Genomic DNA, 23,950 nt, shown 5'->3' with positions numbered 1-23,950 from the left:
CTTCAGAAAGGGGGTGTACAATCAACCAGTGTTGTGCCTTAGAATCATAGAATCATAGAAAAGCAGAGTTGGAAGGGGCCTACAAGGCCATCGAGTGCAACCCTCTGCTCAATGCAGGCATCCCTGACAGATGGTTGTCCAGCTGCCTCTTGAAGGCCTCTAGGGTGGGAGAGCCCACAACCTCCCTAGGTAACTGATTCCATTGTCGTACTGCTCTATGGAATCAGTTACCTAGGGAGGCTGTGGGCTCTCCCACACTAGAGGCCTTCAAGAGGCAGCTGGAGAAGAACACCCTTCTGCATAAGTTGGGTTGTGACTGGGATGGGTGGAGTGCATTTCCTGGTAGCAAGTGGCTCACCCGTGTAGTCTTGCAAATAAATCCATAAACATTGCTAGTCCGTGTGCCTACACATATCAACGTCCCAAAAGTTGCGTACTGGTGGGAAATCCGATTTTTAAAAAGGTACATTCTGATCCTGTTAGGCAGGAAAGTGCGCCGTGCCAGAAAATAATCATGTTGTTGTTTTGTGTGTGCTTCTTTTTAAGGAGGACCTGATGACAACTTGATAGAAGGTGGTGGGACAAAGTTTGTCTGCAAGCCGGGAGCCCGAAATATCACGGTCATCTTTCATCCACTTCTGAGGTACCCTTCTGTTTCGTATAGTGTGTGTGCGTGTGTGTGTGTGTGTTTGGCTATGTAAAATACAGAGCCATTGTATTATTTCTTGGGCTGTGTTCATACCTTCAGTTTGTTGCAACAAAATTTAAGTCTGTTCACACAAACACAACGTAACCATGGTGTTGTGCATAGAATCCAGTATCTTAAGATCCTCTTCTTCCATTAGAAAGAAACAGCCAGGTTTCCAGCCATTATTATTATTCAGCATTTTAATCCCACTGTTAAACTGCAGATGTCTCCCCGAATGACTTATTTATTTATTTAAAACATTTGTATCCCACCCTATATCATTAAGATCTCAGGGCGGTGTATTAACTTACAAAGGTTAATATTAAGACTGCCTCTGCCACGAGGCGTATGCTCTAAAAGGCATGACACAAAAGGAAAAAGGATTAGGAGGGAGAAAGACGTTGGGAAAGTCAAACTGAGCCACTAGTTCTTAGTTTAAAAGGTTTAATACAGTGGTTCCTAAAGTGGGCAGTACCGCCCCCTTGGGGGCAGTGGGATTGCATAGGGGGCGCTAAGAGGCAAAGGGGCGGCAGAGAGGTGCTTGAGGTGGTCTTTTCCGAGAAGCGCCTCTCCAGAAGTTCTTAAAACCCAGGGACATTATTTTGGGAGAAGGTAGTTTGGTCCCAAGCCATCTAGGGGAAGAATCCACACATGTATTAATACCGTTTAAGAAGAGTCCTTTTAACGGTGAATTGAAATGTTTCAAAAGCACCAAAATGCTAATAAAGAGACATACCCTACTTAGTGTGCCCTGCCACGCTGGCTGCAAAACAGAGGCGTTCGCTCTCTTTTCCCTCCCTCCCTCGGCAAGCCTGCGGCAGGTGCTTCGGCTTTTGAATAAATATTCAATTAATTGTTACTGTTTTGAATTTTATTGTTATTATCTTCCTTAGTGGGTCGTTGAGAACCACTATTCTGAATAATGATTTTTATAGGGTTGGGGGCACTGAGTTTGTGGAACCAAGGGGGCGGTTACCTGAAAAAGTTTGGGAACCACTGCTCTAATAAGTCTTAAGCCTGTGAACAATGGCCGGCTGGGATATGGCCGGCTGGGATATGGCAATATGGAGGATACTGGATTAAGGAAAGCTGTCCTTGCCCTTCAGTAAAAAGGGGCAAGCAATAAATATAGTGCACTGGCTACTCAAGAGTGCAACTGTTCCCCAATTGCCATTTCTTCACTTCAGCTAGCCCATTCCTCCGCCCGCCCCCACGCCAAGAATTTCTCTTTGAACGAGAGTGTTTAAAATTGTTTCATTTGCGTTGCTATACAGTACATGAGTGAACGCTGAAACCAAGCCCAGCCTTACATTTCTTGCCAAAAGAGTCATAGGCATATGTGAAGTTAAAGCTTTCTCCATTTGTGATGTATTCACCTCTTTGTAGCGACATGTTCACGCTTCTGTCGTATATAGTTGTGTCGCTTTCCTGATAACCTTGCTTCAAATGCAGTTTCTTGGCTTCTTAAAAACTCAATAGCTCTCTTGCTGAGTTTATTTGTCTTTTTGACCCCCTTTGGCAGCAAACAATGTAATTTATTATTGATCAGGAGTGGGGAAAAGTTTAGTTGTGGCTCATAGCAAATTGTTTCTCATTCACTGCCAGTTATGATTAATAAGCAGCGAGTGAACGTTGCAGCCGCTGCAAGGTAAGCTGATTTCTTGATAAACAGGTTTCAACTTTACAGGGCTGCAAATGAAGGCCCCTCTGCCTTCGGAAGCAGAGTGTCAATTATTAAAATACATTAGAAATTCTCAGCTGGAAACTCAACAGGGGCTGCTAGAACTTGCAAATACCTGAGCTGAGTAAGGTGGAAATGGGAAGCTTATTAGAGCGCTATTCGGTTTTAATCTCCCTACTTCTACCTTCCAGTTTGATGATTAATTTTCTTTTTAACATCAGTGTCTAAGCAGCAGAAAGCGTGTTTTCGTGCTCAGTGCGTAATAGGTTTTGCCTTCTTTCTGACGTCCATGTGCTTCCCCAGTTTAATTTATACATTTAGTTTCTAACATTACGTATTATATTGGCATGGGTCTTAAGATCTGTTTTGAGTACCGCTCTTGAAAACATTAGATTTGGCTGAAATGTTCTTCTAGCAACTAGTCCTGGTTTCTATATTTGGGCACAGGTATTGGGCTGAAAGAGAGAGAGAGAGATTTTGTTGAAGCCATTTATAAACAATAAAAAATGCCTCCTATCACACCATAAGTGTTAAACCAGTGGTCTTCAACCGGTGGGTCATGACCCAAAAGTGGGTCGCAAAATCAGTCCAGATGGGTCGTAGTAAAACTGTGGCTGCCATGTTGGGCAATTGTGAAATTGTAAAAGTGAGTCTCGTGTTGCAGGTTGGGAGTCTAAGGTGGGTCTTAGATCTGGACCAGTTGAAAACCACCGTGTTAAACAGTTTATATAATCATAGAATCATAGAATAGCAGAGTTGGAAGGGGCTACAAGGCCATCGAGTCCAACCCCCTGCTCAATGCAGGAATCCACCCTAAAGCATCCCTGACAGATGGTTGTCCAGCTGCCTCTTGAAGGCCTCTAGGGTGGGAGAGCCCACAACCTCCCTAGGTAACTGATTCCATTGTTGTACTGCTCTAACAGTCAGGAAGTTTTTCCTGATGTCCAGCTGGAATCTGACTTCCTTTAACTTGAGCCCGTTATTCCGTGTATCAATGCAATATCAATACAAAGGAATCCATATGTCACCCATTGTAAATGGCCACTGTTAATGAGCTAAATTATATATATATATATATTTATTTATTGTTGTTCTGCTAGTGCAGACAATCATTTTGAACTTTTTTTCATACAACAAGACCAATGCAATATACATACACCGTAATCAATAAAACACCCCTTCTCTCAGTCACTTAAATAAGGTAGTTTCCACACTCATTTACATGCATTTTATGTTTCTTATACAGGATCCAAAATTACCAATAAAGAATTTTCTCTTCTTTATATACCAAACAGATTGGATAAATAACTAAATCAAGTGGTTGAAAAACAGAATTGAATATTTGGATATATTGGTTTACTTCTACAAAAATTAATAAAATGTCCAAATTTTGGTGAATTTGTCTCCTCTTTGTCTTTTTCTGGTGTTCTGATATAATGACCCTGTTCAGATGACATGTTAAGCCATAGTGGTTAAGCATTTTGACCTAAACATAGGGCCTGTTCATCATGCTAAGCCATGGTTAGGCTGCTAATCCTTTTGCAGCAAATGGTTAGTGAGAGTATTTAAACCGTGGTTATGTAGACACCATGATTAGGAACGGTTCACCCGACATGCTAAGCTCAAAATGCTTAGCCACCATGACTTAGTGTGTTGTCTGAACAGGGTCATTATGGCTTAACATGTCGTGAGAACCATGACTTAGCTTGTCACATGGATCATTCCTAACCATGGTGGCTACATAACCATGGTGGCTACATAACCATGGTTTAAAGGAGTAGTGTACAGCAGCCCTGCAATCTAATCCACTGTTAATAGTGCAGGTCAGAGGTGGGGCTGCTTAAATTTTCCCCTCTGACCTCCTCGGAGGCCAGATCACGCACTCATTTGCATTGCAGGATTCTCGTGCTCCGCTGACTTGCATGCAGACTGGTTGCACTTTTAAATCTTCAAAAACTAAGAAATAAATTTTGCATGTGAAGCAAGACCCAAGTTAGAGCCGGTCTCGTGCCTTTGATGCTAACGTGTGTTTGTGTTTTCCAACGCCCTCACCCGCAGGCTCAGGTAACACAGGCACACTGAGGATACGCTGCAACATTTTATTGTGGCAACCCTACTTGTTACCCTCTAATTGCAGACTGGGAGTGAGGCTGAGCTTACAGCTGCTTGTCTACAGCCAGCGAGCGAGTTCATGGCAGAGATGTGCGCTAGGGAATTCCTGGCCCACGCAGGGTCGCTGCTACAATAAAGTTGTCAGGGATGCTTTAGGGTGGATTCCTGCATTGAGCAGGGGGTTGGACTCGATGGCCTTGTGGGCCCCTTCCAACTCTGCTATTCTATGATTCTATGATTCTAAGTGGGCCTATTGTGTAGGTCTTATCAATGCATGAATTAGACCAGCCTTCCCCAACCTGGTGCCCTCCAGATGTGTTGGACTGCATCTCCATCATTCCAAGCTAGCATGAAGACAGAATGGTTGAGTCTCCTTCTTCTCTCACCCACCACTTGATGCCCTTAAAGTGAAAGCAATGTTGATTTGGGAACCTGCGGGGCCTTGCTTTTTTGGTTTCAGGTTTGTTTGTTTTAAATTGGTCGACAGGCGATTTGTTTAGATTCTTTGCGTTTGTGAAGTACTCGCAGCTAATGACTGCAATGTCAATGGACTCTTGCCGGCTTGGAGCGTATTTCATGCCATCGTCAACCGCCGCGTTGTGACAGGGAAGACGACAGTTAGGGAAACGCTTTTTTCCGAAGTGACCGCTTTGCCGCGGCATGTAGTCCTGGCTGTTCATCTTTAGCGTCTCTGTCAGCTTGTCACGGGCAATCAGAGATTATCTTCATTGCTGACATTCAACAAGCGTGTCAGACATAATGAAAACTTCCTATTCCGCCCCCACCCACCCCGTTTCTTTCCCCTCCCCGCTACGCGCCCCAGCCTGTGTCGAACACAGATGACACATTTTGAATAGCAATTTTCATGACACACGTTGGTTTCATTTCCAGCTTGATGGGTAGGCAGTGGAAATAATGCATGTCACAAAAACGGTTAGGGCAAGATTTACGACGGAAAGATCTCCTCCACATTGTACAACGTGCTTGTCATACAGGGGAAGGGGGGGGGAGATGGCATTTGCTACATCTTAACCTACTTTTCTTTTCTATTATTATTATTGCGAAGTAGCACATCAATAACTGCTAGTGAGAGAGGAAAAATGGTTTCGCGACAGAAATCCTCGTACTCCAGCATGCCGTGTTGTGGAGGCAGAAGGGCCTGAGAAAGGAAAACGGGCTTGGGCTATGAATGTTTGTTGAGTGTGATGCTACCAGCGGTATCTCTCAAGATGGTAGATCAGTTTGCAAGAAACCTGGTTTGGTTTTGTGGCTGCAGCAGCTGCAATACCGTGCTATGACGGCCAAGTGGTTCATCATCAGAAAGGCTGGGGGTTTGCAGAATTTGAGGTTGAGGGCAACGGGTCGGAAAACAACGCCACCCACCACCCATCTTTCTCGGTGCCTGCCAAGATGCCCTTATACGTTTTCCTAGCGCCAGCTGGGATTGCTGTGAAATATGTTTCTGTTGGTGCTGAAAACTGTGGAGTTATTTAGTGCATCGGGGGCTCAGAACGTATCTCTGCCTTATGATGAGTCTTTTGGGTGGCTTACTTGTTCTTTGTTTTTTGTTTTTACCCTGCCTGTAATAGCAGCCATTTTGTAGTGGTACCCAGGATACTCTCTTCAAATACCAAAGGTGCTCATGACTTGAAAAGATTGCCAATTGCTGCTTTACAGGGCTCTAAAGGAGAATGTATTTATTTATTTATTTATTACATTTCTATACTGCCCAATAGCCGGAGCTCTCTGGGCGGTTCAGAGACTTGTGGGTCTCTGGAAGACTCACAAGTATGTGACTTGTGGGTCTTCAAAGGCTTGTTGACAGAACCAAAGCCCTATAAAGAGAGACTAAAAGAACTGGGCATGTTTAGCCTGGAGAAGAGAAGATGGAGGGGAGACATGATAGCACTCTTCAAATACTGAAAAGGTTGTGCTGTTAATGAGATACTTGCTGTGCATCTCAGAATGGATTGAACTCCACCCCCACACGCCAGACACGTATTACACCCTGCAACAACGGATTGCGTATAGGTGATAAGGGATAAAGTTAACCCAAGCATTCTCATCTGCAAAAATGTAAATGAACCTGAAGAGTTGCATCCGTATCTCTCAATGTTTCATTGAGAATAGCAAACCAGAAATGGGAAATGGAGAAGGCCGTGTTGGCCCTGGGGTGGCCAACCTAATTTCCAGCAGGACAAACGTAATGCACGAAGGCCCAGATTAATTACCAGTACTAAATGGGACTCACTTGCATATAATAAATGAGTTGTGGATATTATTTTCTAGCTAGCAAGTGGTTCTTTGAAAAGAGTTGATTCCTGGGAATAGGTTTTTTGGTGTTTTTTTTTTACAAAGTCATGAAAAGCTAATTAGACATACAGCCTGACGACAAGTATGCGCACATGATTTTCCCTTGATTGGATATTGTGGGAGGTACTGAAGTATGAAAATTAGGACTACGAAAGAAGTCTGGTGGCTGCCGCTGTTGTCCATTGATAACCAACATCTGCTCAGATACTGATATTTCAGGCGGGAGGCGGTGTTGATCGACGGTTGTCATTTCCAGTGGTGGGAAGGAGATGGGATTGACCCAAATGTGTAAGCTGGTGGGTGTATTAAGGCAACTCAGCCTGGCCAACAAGCCTCGTGTAATATTTGTTCAACATCGATGAGTTTTTCTTTTGTTGCTTTCAGCTGGCGTTTGAAAGACACTTGGCTCTTCAGGGTAATAATAATTTTACATATGCTTTATGGAGTATGTTTATTACCAGACAATTGGATAACAGATGTCTGCAGTCTTGAGGCTGGTGGAGGGAAGGCAGTGAAGGAGCTGAAGTCAGGAGGGAAAGAGACAGGAGACCGTGATGTTTCAGGCGGCAGAAATGTTATTATTCCTAATCCTTTTGAATGCTGGGTGCCAAGGCCGCTAGGATGGTATCAGCCACACTTCATTAATATCAGGCAGCAATTAAAAATTGTTGCAGTGAAGGAGCAGAGAGAAAAGGGGTTCATTGGCCGGAAAGGAGAAGTCCTATCGAAATCATTTTGAACGTATGTCACAGAAAAGGTGGAGAAGTTAAACTATCCTGGCACCTCCGCTTTCCTCTCTCTGTCTTGGAGGATGCAGCATCTGTCAGGCAATGGACTGCCTGGATGGAAAGCTGACAGAGGTACATTCTTCAGTAATTCTTGGGTTGCTACCTCTGATTTAGTGAGGGAAGGCTAAATTGCCACTGAAATCTTCTCTTGGATAAACTCAATAACTGGCCAAAAGCTGCCATCCTCAGTCATGTAAACCATTTGGATGTAGCAAAGAATGCCTCTTGAAGCTGAAAAAAGAAGAAGCAAATTTTCAGACCAGGCCTGTTCTCCCTAGTATGGGGAAAAGGTCAATCAGATTCAGAATCTGAAGAAGAAGCAGGACTAGAAATTTAGCCGAGACAGTAAGTGGGGGAAGAGATCCTCCAAGACTCTTCGGGAGTCAAGGAGGAATCTTCCCAGGAGCTTATCGGAGAGAATGCCAATGACTCAGAGCCCATCCTTCCTCTAGTCCCTGGGAACTCAGCCTCTCTCTTGGAGGGGGAGGGGACTTCAGAGCTGACAGATCCCAGAGTCCACCGCAGGGTCACGCGGGCAGAGTTGTGAGCAGGTAAGAGGAAGTCTATCAGTCTGGCCACATGCCAAAGGCTTCTCGAGAAAGACCCTCCCTGAGCTAAAGTGGTTCTTGGATTGGACTGTGTGGGGAAACTCTCCCGTTTAGCTGAAAGGGCAACTGCCTAATTAAGCTTCAACAATAGCTCCTAGCATTTTCACTTTCTTCAGGTATGAAGAGGCATCTATTTACTGAATAAAGCTTTGTGGATTACATGGCAGGCCTCTTTATTGTCTCACATCATAGCGGGAGGGCTTGGAATCACGCTAACAAATCGGAGAAGGCTTTTGCTCTCTTGCTTTGAAACCCGCACTTGTAATGACACACAACTATTTTTGGGGTGTCAGTTTCACAGTGTCAGTCCCTATTCCCCTCTTTCTCCATTAATTGTTGATGCACGTTGTAGCTCTTTTGTCCTCCTTCTCTTCTTGTTTGAAGAAAGATCAGGGACAGACTCCATTACATCTTTCTGATGCAATAGCTAAAGGTATTACCCATGGAAGATGAGGTAATTTCGAAAATGGAAAGCCATTAGCAGTAGCCACAGATATATAAACCATTAGGAAGTGATCAATGCCAAATCATACAAGCACGGTTCACAGTCATATAAATACATTCATGAGCTGAAATCAACCTTATTTCTTCATTTCTAAATGTTTTATTAGTACCTTGCTAAGCTGCATCTTGGATGGTGATAAGTCCAGCTACTTTTGTATGTAGTTTTAATTCTCCTAATGGAAACAGTAATGGACAGTTGTTTGCCATTAATCAAGAAATGAAATGTTATAATAATAATAATAATAATAATAATAATAATAATAATAATTTCACCTAAGTCAGGTGGACAACTTGTAGCCCTCTAGATCAGTAGTTCCCAAAGTGGGCGGTACTGCCCTCTTGTGGGCGGTGGGATTGCATGGGGGGCATTAAGAGGCAAAGGGGCGGCAGGGGGGAACTTGAGGTGGTCTTTTCCGAGAAGCGCCTTTCCAGAAGGTCTTAAAACCCAGGGACATTTCCATGGGAGAACGTAGTTTGGTCCCAAGCCATATAGGGGAAGAAACCACACGTGTATGAATACCGTTTAATAAGAGTCCTTTTAATGGTGAATTGAAATGTTTCAAAAGCAACAAAACGCTAATGAAGAGACATACTCTGCTTTGTGTGCCCCGCCACGCTGGCTACAAAACAGAGGCATTCACTCTCTTTTCCCTCCCTCCCTCCCTCCGCAAGCCTGCGGCGGGTGCTGCAGATTTTGAATAAATATTCAATTAATTCTTACTGTTTTGAATTTTATTGTTATTATCGTCCTTAGTGGGTCATTGAAAACTGCTATTCTGAATAATGATTTTTATAGTGTAGGGTAGGGGGTGCTGGGCATAAGTTTGTGGAACCAAGGGGGCGGTTACCTGAAAAAGTTTGGGAACCACTGCTCTAGATGTTTTGGCCTACAATTCCCTTCATCCCTCTGCTACCTAGAGCTATTGGGAGTTGTGACCCTGAAGATAATACTGGTCAATCTCTTCCTCTCTGCACATCATTTTGCAGTGCACACGGTGATAAATAGAACCTAGTAGACTTTTCAGCTATATCATTGCTTCCCACACTATGTCATTGAAGATGAAGCAGGGCAGATTTGGATTGCAGAGGTCTCAGAAGGGTATAAACTCAAAGCAAACCATGAGTGTCTTCCATTGAGGACTCCTTGGCTGTTGATATTAAACACTTTATTTAACAAGCAGAAGTTTATTCTGTTCGCTGACACATCCTGTCACACAAATAAACAAATGCACACTTGCACACAGTATAGACACACACACATAGCAAATCATGTGGAGGCACCAAGTGTACAAATCAATACCTCCATATGGTGCCCATACAAGATACATGATCACAGCAGTGCAAAAAGCAAATTGTTGCCGTGATCACATCAATTGAGGTTGGCTGTATGTATAGGGATGAATTCTGTTCTGGATGGGGTTGCACTCGCCCTGAAGGAGCAGGTTTGTAGCTTGGGGGTTCTCCTAGAACCATCTCTGCCACTTGAGGCCCAGGTGGCCTCGGTGGCATGGACTGCCTTCTACCAGCTTTGGTGGGTGACCCAGCTACGCTGTTATTTGGACTGGGATAACCTGCCTCCAGTTGGCTATGCTGTGGTAACCTCCAAGTTAGATTACTGCACTGTGCTCTACGTGGGACGGCCTTTGAAGACGGGTCGGAAGCTGCAGCTTGTACAAAATGCAGCGGCCAGATTGATAACCGCAACTACAAGGTTCAAACATATAAGACCGATTCTGGCACGCTTGCATTGGCTGCCTGTACGTTTCCGAGCCCAATTCAAGGTGCTGGTTTTAACCTATAAAGCCTTACATGGCTTGGGACCACAATACCTGACAGAACGCCTCTCCCGACATGAACCTACCCGTACACTTCGCTCAACATGTAAGGTCCTTCTCCAGGTGCCTACTCCGAGGGAAGCTCAGAGGATGGCAACAAGGGAGAGAGCCTTTTCAGTGGTGGCCCCCTAGTTATGGAATGATCTCCCTGATGTGGCTCGCCTGGTGCCAAGATTGTTATGTTTTCGGCGCCAGGTCAAGGCTTTTCTCTTCTCCCAGGCATTTAACAGCATATGCTGAGTTTTTTTTTTAACTGACCCCAGAATAGTTGTTTTAAACAGATATTGTCTGTCTGTTTGTATTTTATGCTTTTTATGGTTTAAAATTTTGTATATTTATTTTTAATGTTCATTGTTTTTAACTTTTATAAACCGCCCAGAGAGCTTCGGCTATGTTTCTATGGGGCTGTCTGGCTGTGGGAGAGGTTTAGAACCGTCTCTCTCTTCCATTCCCTTACTAATCCGTCCTTCTGGGTCTCCAAGTGCCTGGGTGTACGTAGCTGAATCGTAAAAGCACATTTAAATTTAAAAGCAAAAGCAAAAAACACACACACATGAGTTGTTTTGACATTGCTAAGAGGTTATGAAACAGGTCATTATAGAAGCAGTGTATATCTATGGTGAGGTTCATTTCTGTGCCATTGTTAATGCTTTATGAGAGCTGACAATCTTGCCGCACAGGCCTTATTAGAGGTGACAGCTTATGAAAATCCTTCAGGTGAGGCTGTTCATTTCCTCCCACAGCCAATAAAGCTCTCCTTCCTCTTACTGACACGCAAAGCACCTGGAAGCTGCAGAAACAAAATCCCCTTTCCTGCGTGAGGCATTTGTCTTGTTCCCCCATCTTGTCAAGGAAGACGCTACATCTGATCAGTCAACTTTGGATTTTGCAAAGATGTTTTGCCGGCGCTATAAATCAAGACAGCCTGTCATGGTTTCCCTCTCTCTCTCTCTCTCTCTCTCTCTCTCTCTCTCTCTCTTTCCCCAAAACAAACTTGGCGCAAGACTAAATAATATACACATTTTGACACATCTTGTAATATGTGTGCCTGACAGTCATACGCGGTGTTCAAAGTCTTCACTGGTGGCCCAGAATTGCAAGGTTGCCTGACGTGCTCTTACCAACGGAAAACGATTGAGGTTGAGGGTTTTGGCTAGTTTTTCTTCCCAAACTATTTTGCCGAACAAACTTTGAGCTTAACCATTTTGAGCCCACATGAAAAAGAAAGAAATGAAAGGGGGGGGGGAGAGAGAGAGGGAGCAAAAGAAAAGAACCCCCCTGATTCTGGTGGGAAATCTGAGGCACAAAGTTTGACTAGGAAACCTTTGACTTTTCGTGCCAACTTTGTGGTACGACACTATGATACAAAATGTGCAGAGGTTGTAGGTAAGCACATCTGGGTGTATAGAGGGCCAGAACAAAGCAACTATCCTGTTTGTTCACTGCTCGGAAATCTTTGGATAGGGAATGGTATATAAATATTGTGAATAAATAACTGAATTAAATTAATAAATAAATAAATAGCCTCTCGTTCTTTCAGGGTGTCAGATGCTGTAGACTTGGGGCTTGTTTACCCACTACTGTGGCAGGCCTTTACCTGTGATGGGGTGTGGGAGTGAGCCTTGGGTTGGTGCGCCCTCTGGCACCACTACAGAACCTTCAGGGTGGCTGTCTGGCAGTCCCTTGCTCCTTCAGTGGAAAGTGGAAAGCTTTTGTGTTTATTCTTGTTATATTATGAGCCTAAATTTGAATCCCTTACTGGAGTGACAAAGGACCGGTTAGTGTCTTCAAGTGGAACTGGAGGCTACATGTTTCTGACCCCTAGGACAAAGAAACAGAATACGGTGAAAACCTTGTCCCAACGACTGCAGGTCTTTTGCTTTTGAAGGCCCTTTTTCACATGCTCCTTTCCCAACATATCAGGGCCAAACATGTGCATACTTCAGTATGATTTCTTATAGAATCATAGAATAGCAGAGTTGGAAGGGGCCTACAAGGCCATTGAGTCCAACCCCCTGCTCAATGCAGGAATCCACCCTAAAGCATCCCTGACAGAGGGTTGTCCAGCAGCCTCTTGAAGGCCTCTAGTGTGGGAGAGCCCACAACCTCCCTAGGTAACTGATTCCATTGTTGTACTGCTCTAACAGTCAGGAAGTTTTTCCTGATGTCCAGCTGGAATCTGGTTTCCTGTAACTTGAGCCCGTAATTCCGTGTTCTGCACTCTGGGAGGATCGAGAAGAGATCCTGGCCCTATTTGAAGAGTGCTGTCATGTCTCCCCTCAATCTTCTCTTCTCCAGGCTAAACATGCCCAGTTCTTTCAGTCTCTCTTCATAGGGCTTTGTTTCCAGACCCCTGATCATCCTGGTTGCCCTCCTCTGAACACGTTCCAGCTTGACTGCGTCCTTCTTGAATTGTGGGTCCCAGAATTGGACGCAATACTCTAGATGAGGCCTAACCAGGGCCGAATAGAGAGGAACCAGTACCTCACGTGATTTGGAAGCTATTATGAACCGCCCAGAGAGCTTCGGTTATTGGGCGGTATAAAAATGTAATTAATAAATAAATAAATAAATAAATAAATAAATAAATAAATAAATAAATACTAATGCAGCCCAAAATAGCATTTGCCTTTCTTGCAGCCATATCACACTGTTGGCTCATATTGAGGGGCTTCTAGGGCTCGCCATGTCACCCTATCTGTGGTGCAACCGATGAAAAACCAGGGATGTATCGTCTGACAGTTTATTGCATGTATATCCCGTGGAGCTCAACATAGCAGACCTTCTTCCATTTTATCTTCACAAGGTGTTTTAGGCACACACAGAGAGACTGGCTAGTCACCCAGCAAGTTTCATCTTAACCAGTGGGTTAAGCAGGGGAAAGACCAATCCAGTGGAAATTCCCTCTGCATGAGAACAAAAAGAGTCCATGAATGATAGAATCATAGAAAAGCAGAGTTGGAAGGGGCCTACAAGGTCATCGAGTCCAACCCCTTGCTCAATGCAGGAATCCACCCTAAAGCATCCCTGACAGATGGTTGTCCAGCTGCCTCTTGAAGGCCTCTAGTGGTTCCATTGTCATACTGCTCTAACAGTCAGGAAGTTTTTCCTGATGTCCAGCTGGAATCTGGCTTCCTTTAACTTGAGCCTGTTATTCCGTGTCCTGCACTCTGGGAGGATTGAGAAGAGATCCAGCCTGCTGGAAGAGGGGGACAGTCATCTTGCTTGGGAAATGAAATGAATCATGGAATCTTTTTTTCCCTAGAGATGCCAATGCTGGGGCATTATCGAAAGTGAGAAAGCACCTGAGTGGTGGGGAACTTCAGACCCTCCTCATTTCAGCTCCCACTTCCATCATCCCTGGCCATTGGCCATGCTATCTGAGCTGATGGGAATTGTCATCCAAAACAGCTGGAAGGGAGTAGGTGGCTTACCCTCAAAGTAGAGTACTCGGAGCTGTAGTTTTAGGCGCTTGCTGTCCGTAGAGGCGGCTTCGCAACCAGCCACTTTTCAACTTATCTTCATGGGCTGTGTGCCCAGACTGGGAAGACCGCCAGGTACCAGCAAACACACCAAATGAAGAGATAACACTTAATTTGTATTTCTCACACAGTTCAAAACATAAAGAAACAGAACCGTCTTTCTGTGCTTACGCCGAAGTCAAAGCCAGTCCATAAATCCATCCAGTTGTCATAAAGGGTCCGGGAGAGAGGGTCACGAAAGTCCACAAAGCCAGTCCGAGTTCCAAAGGGCAGGAGAGAGTCACAGAGTCCAAGAAGTCCGTAGTCCAACCGGTATAGCAGAAACACGACAAGGCCAAGGTTTCAAGGTCCAGAGCTTTCTCAGGCAAACCAGATTAAGTCTGACAAGATCCTGGCCTGCGCACTGTTACTTAAATACCCAAGCCCAGAATCACAGCTGTTCCCTGTTTATCTGGCGTTTAGTAGCAATACGCTTAGATCTGCGTAACACCTCCTTCTCCGCCCTTTGTTGTTTGAACGATGGCACCGGTAAGATGTTTGTTTGCTCTTCCTCTAAGGCTGAGCTGGAGGGAGCCTCTGCTAGCTGCTGCCCAGCCATGCTGGTACTGGGTCCAGCCTGCGGCTCTTCATCCCCAGACTCCTCATCGTCAGATACCTCACAGTTTCTAACACTTGCGTCCCACTTTTCCTCACTGTTCTCTTAAATTCGCTAAAACATTTGTTTCACTCTTAGTTGGCCTGAAGTATTGTGTTTAAAGAGTGAAGAACTGAGAGTGGACGAATGCAGCCTTTGGCTTTTGTCCCAGGCACGCCTCTGGCTCCCCAAAGAGTAGAAGCCAGGCTGGTGGAGACCTAGAGGAACTCGCTTGTACTTCAGAGTAGCTGTGATCAAAGGCAGTGGGAGTGATGGCTAGGAGAGGGTGAGTGGAAGCTCACTGTGGTTTAGGGAGCTGCAGGGCTTGCCTGGACTTGGGGCTAATAATAATAATAATAATAATAATAATAATAATAATAATAATAATAATAATAATAATATTACATTTATTTATTTATTACATTTATAAACCGCCCCATAGCCGAAGCTCTCTGGGCGGTTTACAAAAGTTAAAAATAGTAAACATTAAAAACAAATATACAAAAATTTAAAACCATCAAAAGTTTAAAAACAACAATACCCATTTAAAACAAAAACTATTCTGGGGTCAGTTAAAAGAGAAAACTCAGCATATGTTGTTAACTGCCTGGGAGAAGAGAAAAGTCTTGACCTGGCGCTGAAAAGATAACAATGTTGGCACCAGGTGAGCCTCGTCGGGGAGATCATTGCAGAATTGAGGGGCCACCACTGGAAAGGCCCTCTCGTTGCCATCCTCCGAGCTTCCCTAGGCACTCGGAGGAAGACCTTAGATGTTGAGCGTAGTGTACGTGTAGGTTCATGTCGGGAGAGGCAGTCCGTCAGGTATTGTGGTATTTAAATAAATAAATACCGCCAGGTATTTGTTTCTTACTTGCCTCTCCCTTTAAATCGAGGCAGGGAACAACATTAGTACAACAAATCAACACATCTTAAAAATTCTTGGTTTCACATTCATTTGGGTAGGCCTGCTAGTCTTTAAAGCTGTGTTAAGTTGAGAGAGAGAATTAAGTTTACGAATCTCCTCCAGCAGGCCATTCTACAGCCTGGGGGCGACAGAAGGAAAGGTCCTCTGGGTAACCGTGGTCAGCCTAAGTTTGGCTGACTGAAGTAAGTTCTCCCCAGAGGACCTGAGTGTGCGGGGCAGATTGTATGGGAGAAGGCGATCTCACAGGTAACCTGGACCCAAACCATGTAGGGCTTTAAAGATAATGACCAAGACTTTATACTTCTCCCAGAAACTAACTGGCAGCCAGTGGAGTGATTTTAATGTTGGGGTAATATGGTCACCCCTAGATGTACCGGTGACCAACCTGGCTGCCATATTTTGAACTAATTGAAGTTTCCGAACTAGGTGCAATGGTAGTCCTATGTGCTGCGCATTGCAGAAGTCGAGCCTTGAGGTTAATAAAGGGGCGTGTTTGTTACCCTTGAAGGTAACAGGGTTGGACTCGATGGCCTTGTAGGCCCCTTCCAACTCTGCTATTTTATGATTCTATGATATGCAACAGGAAGCTGTTGCATTTATTAGCTGCACAGTTTGTGTATCCAGCCTGGAAAACATACTTGCACTCATGTCACCCTTACATTATCAGGTAGATGCTTTATGTTGAGAGGACGTAACGTGTAGTAATGTCCTTATTTCTAGCAGAAGCATGTGGTTATTGAATGTCCCTTTCCTCCTTGGCTGCAGTTGTTCCAAAAATTAGAGCTAGACTTTTCCAGGTAGTTCTTTGCCCTAATCTAAGTATCCAGCAGGGTATATCAGTCATACCGGTTTGTTGATCCAGACACAATTGGCACCAATTAAGTTGCCAGTTGAGGGCAGAAGTTTTACCATATCTTAAACATATTAAGTGAAATGCAAGCATCCTTGGACACCTGCTGTGGAAGCATCTGGTGTCTCTCTGAAACTCTTCTGAATTGCTTATTGTAATCAGATGGATCAGATCATTAATGAAAGCAAAAGAACAACATTGTCTGTGTTGCCAGATTTGACAGGGAGGAGGAAACAGCCCTTGCATTTGGGCATGTTTAGCCTGGAGAAGAGAAGATTGATGGGAGACATGAGAGCACTCTTCAAATACTTAAAAGGTTGTCACACAGAGGAGGGCCAGGATCTCTTCTCGATCCTCCCAGAGTGCAGGACACGGAATAACGGGCTCAAGTTACAGGAAGTCAGATTCCAGCTGGACTTCAGGAAAAACCTCCTGACTGTTAGAGCAGTACGACAGTGGAATCAGTTCCCTAGGGAGGTTGTAGGCTCCCCCACACTAGAGGCCTTCAAGAGGCAGCTGGACAACCACCTGTCAGGGATGCTTTAGGGTGGATTCCTGCATTGAGCAGGGGGTTGGACTCGATGGCCTTTTAGGCCCCTTCCAACTCTGCTATTCTATGATTCTATGATTCCTATCATGGTTCAAGTGTGCTTGGTCAGACCACATGTAGCCAAGCCTCAAAATGTAGCATTGTATTTTATTTTGTTCACAGAGATGGTGATGGAGCGAGTTTCCTTCTGTCGTCGTCTGCTTACAGAGTAGCTGGTTGTAATGGCCTTTGTGACAGGAGGGGGGCCCTTTCCTCTGCTTGGGGGAGCAGCAGCAACTGGAGGAGGGAGAAATGGCAGTATATATGAGTACAGGATGCAACCGACCAAGGATTAGATCAAAATTAGGGTGATGAGGCTGCCAGGGACCAACATTTAAAGTCCTGGCTTCAGCTTTTCCTCCTTACTATGTGGTTCTTTCTTGAGTTCGTAGCTCTCAAAACTACGCTTTGTAGGGTTGAACTAAAAATACCCTCTGTTCTGTTAGAACGCAAAGTCACAACTGAAACTGGGCAGAGATTTCCAAATCTGGTATAATGAACAATCAACAGTTGTTTTATAGGCTTACAATTAGAGCTGCACCAAATGTTCATAATCTGTTTGATTTTAATGCGAAAGTTGCCATTTCACAGGTGGGGAACCATTTGCTGAAAGACCAACTACACTATATCGATATCTATATCGATATCGATATCGATATCGATATAGATATAGATATAGATATAGATATATTATAGTTAGCCCAAACCCACCCTGTCATGCATTGATTACTCCTAGTTAAGATGCATAGGTATCTCTTGGCACTGCAATTACCACAGTGGTCCAGGTTTTCAGCATGAGCTTCTATTATCATGATGTCGCTCTGTGAGAATGCAATTCATTTAAAACTATGCAAAGAAAGGTTTTGCCTTTAAAAAACAACAACTCGGATGTGTTCAGTGCATGCAAACTTTCGTGTGTATGTTTTTGTTCACAGAGAGGGCTAGGTGAACTTGAACCCAAGGTTTCTCCCACCTTTTTGGTGTGGAAAGCAGTCTGTGGTTCAAAGGATCCATTTCAGGTGCATCTTTTCCCCCATTTACCTGACTTAACTCTGTTCCTGAATATTTGCAGATAGGGTTTGTTGTTGCAGGTAGCGGTGGCATTTTCAGTGCAATTGACCAGAAACATTTTCTTCCTTTTTCAACCCCTGCCTCCTCAATGTAAAGTGAGGGACACATGCAGGACAGTGTAAACATGTTCTCGAAAATTGGTCCTGTGTCACGTAAGCTTTATTTACAGCTCCATCTCATGATAACCTTGCTTCTTTTTTTCAACCATTGCCCATTGAATGTAAATACATGTACACATAAAGGTTTTAACGACTGACAGTGACACATCTACGTTATACTCCAAATTTGCAGTCGGGCAGTGCCTCTATTGTGGGTTGGGTCCAGGTTATCTGAAAGACCGTATTCTCCCTTATGAGCCTGCCCGTGCTTTGAGATCTTCTGGAGAGGCCCTTCTTTCAGTCCCACCATCTTCACAGGCGTGCCTGGTGGGAACATGGGAGAGGGCCTTCTCGGTGGCTGCTCCAGTGCTCTGGAACTCTCTTCCCGGGGGAAGCTAGACTGGCTCCCTCCTTGATGGGCTTTCGGAAGCAGGCAAAGACTTCTTTGTTCCAGCAGGCCTTTGGCCAATAATCCGGGCCTCCGTCTATGTTAAGGACTTTTAAAATTGCCATGTATTTTAAATGTTTAATGTTTTAATATTGTAATATATTTAATATATTGTTAACTTTTGTATATTTCTTTTCATAGGTTTTAAAATATGTATGTTTTAAATTTTGTAAGACCGCCTTGAGGCCCAGTATTTGGCAAAAGATGGGATACTACTACTACTACTACTACTACTACTACTACTAATAGCCAGAATGTCACAAAATAGTGAGCAAGCTGTGAATTTCTTCAGAACTCTGAGACTGGCTGTTAAGCAAAGCAGGGGGCACAGGGGAGATGAAAAAAGCTCTCTAAATCCACAGCCTGCATTTAGTCACGGTCTTAAAATGGAGTGTAAGAGGAGACTGAAGACTCAATTGGATTAGGCTATATGCCGGTTTCAGATTGCCAGGCCAAAGAATCACATAGTGGCTGGTTCCCCCATGTTTCAAAATATAAAAGCCAGCTGTTACCCAGATCTGTCTTCCGCTTTTAGTGAAACGAGCAGGTTCCTTGTTAGCTAGAGAACAGAAATAATGAGCAGCACGGCGGTTTTAATAGTAAGAAAGCTGGAGATTAATTTTAGATGGTATACTAAAATTCTGCTATTTTTCTCTCTCTACGTTCGCCATTGGCTAACATCTTAATATTGTTTTCTTTCCTTCACATTGGACCGTTAGGTACCGCTCTCAATGTTCTCTGACAAATTTATTTATTTATTTATTTATTTAAGGATTTTTATGCCGCCATTCAGCCAAAAAAGGCTCTCATGGCGGCTTACAAAAGTATTTCTTGACAGGAAATCTAATAGGATAGGAGAGATACAGATGTGGGAGAGCTTTCCTGGGCAATGTAGGGACTGGCTGGCGAGATCACATCACGCCAGTCCTTCTCCAGCTTCATTGGCTGCCAGTCCAGGTCCGGGCCCAATTCAAAGTGCTGGTATTGACATTTAAAGCCCTAAACGGTTTGGGGCCAGGTTATCTGAAGGAACGCCTCCTCCCGTATGTACCTGCCCAGACTTTAAGATCATCTACAGGGGCCCTTCTCCGTGAGGCCCTGCCAAAGGAAGTGAGGCAGGTGGCTACCAGGAGCAGGGCCTTCTCCGCTGTGGCACCCCGGTTGTGGAACGAGCTCCCCAGAGAGGTCCGCCTGGCGCCTACACTGTACTGCTTTCGTCGCCAGCTGAAGACCTTTTTATTCACTCAGTATTTTAACACTTAATTTTAACTTAAATTTAAATTTTACTGTTTTCACTCTGTATTTTAATCTTATATCAACTTTGCTGTGTGGTTTTACCCTGGTTGCGCTTTTTATACTGTATTTCGTAATTGTGTTTTAACCTGTTGGGTGTTTTATTGTGGTTTTAATTTTTGTGAACCGCCCAGAGAGCTTCGGCTATTGGGCGGTATAAAAGTGTAATAAATAAATAAATAAATAAATGTATGGTGAGCAGGGAAATTGGCACAAGCAAGCAGTGAGTAGGGTGTCTTCTGGTCGCTCAGTTCCAGTGACTGAGCACAATGCAGCAGCATATTGCATTGCTGAACAGCTCTTTTGACTCCAGAAAGTCTTCCTAATGTTGAACTGAATTTGCTTCCCTGCAGTTTGAAAACGGCACCTTTGTTTCCTCAGTTGAAAGGGTGACTACTAATTGGTCTCATCTCTTCAATCGTTAGCCGTAGCAAAGAAGCTAACCTGTACTTTATGTAGCTGGGTCGCAAAGCATTTATGTGCCCAGCGTGATGTTAGCAGCTGCGTGCTGTGATGGTGTTTTGACACCTTTCATCTCATCTTAAAGCCACTTGGATGCATTCAATAATTAAGATTTAATTCAGTAGTATTGTGCAACATCCACCGTTGACCCACCCCACAGGCTGTAATGGCTATTCGTCTAATCCTGAAGGTGCCAGAAAGACTCTTTGTAAATCTTGCTATTTTCTACATGTAGATATTGTATAATTTCAGATATGTGAGAGCAGAGGTCAGCCCTGCAAAGGTAGTGTGGTAGCATATGTTTAAAACTGAAGAATGAAAACGTTAATCAGTTAAACATTTCTTTTGAAGAGGTTTTTTTTAAAAGAATTTTGAAATGGAATGAATTTCATGAGGAAATGAAGCAGATCCCTGCAGACGCATAGGAATTGTTGAGGATCTGGCAGGCAGGAGAGCACTTAATAGGGCATAGCTAGGACATCTATCTGACTTTCTGTGCCAGGAAGACCTAAACCCATCTCTCAAAGTTAGAGCTTGACTATGCAAAACTTTGCTTTGGGACTGGAGATTGCAGCCCTAACTGGAGGTGTTTCCGAAATTACAAGCCCTTTGATTAAGGTACGGAGCGTATTCCATGCTATTTACGAAAATGATTCCTTCAGCTGGCCTGTTGACCATGTGCTCTGTTGTGGGTCCCAAAGTCAGGACAAGTTGAGGACTTGGCTCATTATGTTCTTCACTGCCACCTTTATAAATCACCACGGACCAAATTCATTCTCCCCATTCTAAACTTCCTTGAAGGCCACACGGAAGAGTTCAAAATCAGGTGGTTGCTGGCAGACACAGACAACTTTGTAAGCTACAGGGTGGCCCTATTTGCCCTAGCAGCATTAAAGTTAAGGAGAGCTTTTGTGGCAGGTCTGGATTCTGACCTTGGGTAAGGTAGACAATAACACAAAGAGTATGGCATTGATTTAAGATAACGTGTTTTATTGCTGCTCTATTTTGCTTAATGTGTTAACTTGTCCTACCTTTTCAACAGTTTTAATCAGATTAATGTTTTAATGTTTTTAATGTTTTTAATGTTTTAATGTTTTATGATGTTGTGATGGCCATTGGCTACAAACAATAAAGAATGATTGATTGAATTCACAAGCGGGTCCCAAAGCACACACATACACACACACACACACACACACACACACACACACACACAGAAGAAACACCACTGTGGGTGTGTTTATTAAAATAAAAGTTATTGTCTGGATTGTAAGTGAAACATTCTTTTATGGAAACTCATTTAGTGGTTGTGTGTTGTTGGAAATCGTTTGTGTATGTGTATTTAATAGCACATCTCATCTGAAAGGCTTGGGGACAGGCAGCATGTTAACGTAGCTAAGATCTTGTAGACAACAACTGGGCAAACATTCGGATTTTTCTGTTTCTTCTCTCCATCCCTTGCTTTTTGTACCACCTAGCCCGATGAAGAGTTCTGTTGGACTTGAAAGCTTGTACATTTTTGTGGAATTGTGGTTGATCCTAATAAAGGTATTGCCTTAATAAAGGTATTGGAAAGCCATCTGAAATAAAAAATTATACCACTTTCGGAAGACACACAGTTCCAGACTTGGCCAGACTATAGGCTATTCTATACATAAAGGAAAACACTATATCCCTCAAACACTCACACTCCTGAGATGCGTCCATCCAATTCACCAAAGCTGGAGCCTCTGTATTTGAGACCTCTGTTTGGGGGATAATTTTTGGTAGCCACTTTAAAGCTGGGAGTTGAGTGACGCATCTACTTTAGTTCTATTGTCTGTTTGAATTAGATTTATCATTGGATACTTCATGTATATATGTGTAGTTAATAGTAACATATCCCTGTTGCTGGGATGGAATTGTCTATTAATTTAAATAAATGCATTTCTTTCATGCTGATCGAATGAGAGAGACCACCCTGGCTTTTGCTTTTTCCATAATGTGAGCAGGGGGGAAAGTTGGAACTCTAGAGAATAAAAATGTGTTGGTTTTTTGTTAAACCTTCGTAGGATTGTAGGATTGTAGGATCAAGCTAGCAGGGGATTCTGCTGTTCTTCTGAATTCTCCTGTTGGAGAAACAGAGCGTAATTCACCAAGAATGTCTCCTGTGTAGGCACTGAAATAAATGAATTAATTAACATGCCCGTTGCCCCTGCTCTGATTCATTTCCATGGGGCTCATGCCAGCGGTGTTCCAGATGGGCTTCACCCTATCTCTTGTTCTTTCTTAACTTTCTGATCAAAGTGACGGCTTCTTTGAGTCTGAAAGACTTTTTACAGGGAAACATTCCCAGTGAATCACAGCTTACGTGGCGAACCGTGATTACCAATAAACAGTTTTAGCTTCTATAGGAAGCCTGGCCGGTACAGTACAGCCAGGATTTAATTTGTGAAATGAACCTTTAAATTCAATTGTGCCAGTTGATAGTGGAAACGGTGTGTTGTAAAAGCCAAGGAGCACAGTTTAATGTCACTGAGTTAGACTTATTTATCTCATTTGGGTTGCTGTATTGCTTTTGAGTTTTTACTCCCTGCAAATACTGTGAAATAAATGGCACAGAGGAATGCAAGAGCATTACCTTTTTCTTTTTAAAAATGACATCTTATGTGCTACTTCGTAGAACAGCACTTAGAACTAATGAAGTGGGTTCTCTGTGATGCCTTTTAGACTATGGAAGAGCATCTTCTAATAAGTTTTTATAATGGCTTTCCTCAAATGGGCTGCTATAGAATGAGAGTCCTGCTGGGGAATAAAACGCCAGAAGTGGTATTTATACTGTGACTGTTGGCCTGCAGAAATAACTATCCCCCCCCCCCCCACCCATATCCCAACCACTAGCAACGCATCAATGACTGCTACACATGGAATTATTCACACAATGGGCATGTCTAGACCTGCCGATATCTCGGGGATCATCCCTGGATCATCCCTGTGCATCCACATGACGCACATGGGATCCCGGGAGCAGGGAGGGATGATCCCTCCCATTCCCTGGGATATTGGGCACCCCCTTTAATCCTGACTTTTCCCACAGTCTTGGGCTCGTCCTGAGTCCATGGGATGTGTGGCTGGGCGTCCTGTTTGCATCCCGGCTCCTCGCGAGACGCCGTCGCGCGCCGTGTGTAGACTGAGGGAGAAGATCTCACGGTCATCGTATCGCGAGATCATCCCCCTCCAGTCCACCCCCCTCGTCTAACCATGCCCTTTGTGTCTGTGGAGGATCATTTGACCAGATGAGATCTGGCTGCAGCCCCAATATCTGCCTAATTGTTTGGAGTCAATATACATGCGATTCAAGCCCTGCGACATTCTCAGCTCCCCCTGTCCCTTGTATAGCTCAATCCCCCTCGGCTCCCACACCCGCGCCAGCATGAGGTCTGCCTCTCCGCTCCTTCTTACATTCTTGGCCTCTCCTCCTTCCAGCTGACGGCCATATCTTTCCTCTACTCTATTTGTAGATCCATGCTTCTTTTCCCGCTGTCTACTCTGCTGCCCTTTCTTCTGCCATAAAATGGCTCACGTTTCTG

At 44.0% G+C, this 23,950-nt stretch overlaps 1 protein-coding gene across 2 annotated transcripts in view; it reads left to right on the top strand.

Moving 5' to 3' along the window:
• Positions 1–23,950, top strand: part of EXOC4 (exocyst complex component 4) — a 525,908-nt gene that overhangs the window by 247,434 nt on the left and 254,524 nt on the right. For both annotated transcript variants that reach the window (XM_063134612.1, XM_063134611.1), the window contains exon 10: positions 547–643. In XM_063134612.1, coding sequence (XP_062990682.1) covers positions 547–643 — 97 coding nt within the window. The remainder of the gene's footprint in view (positions 1–546; positions 644–23,950) is intronic.

This window comes from Elgaria multicarinata, chromosome 9 (genome assembly GCF_023053635.1).
Source record: "Elgaria multicarinata webbii isolate HBS135686 ecotype San Diego chromosome 9, rElgMul1.1.pri, whole genome shotgun sequence".
NCBI lineage: Eukaryota > Metazoa > Chordata > Lepidosauria > Squamata > Anguidae > Elgaria > Elgaria multicarinata.
The sequence above is the reverse complement of the archived record's forward strand: the minus strand, read 5'-3'. Positions and strand labels throughout refer to the sequence as shown.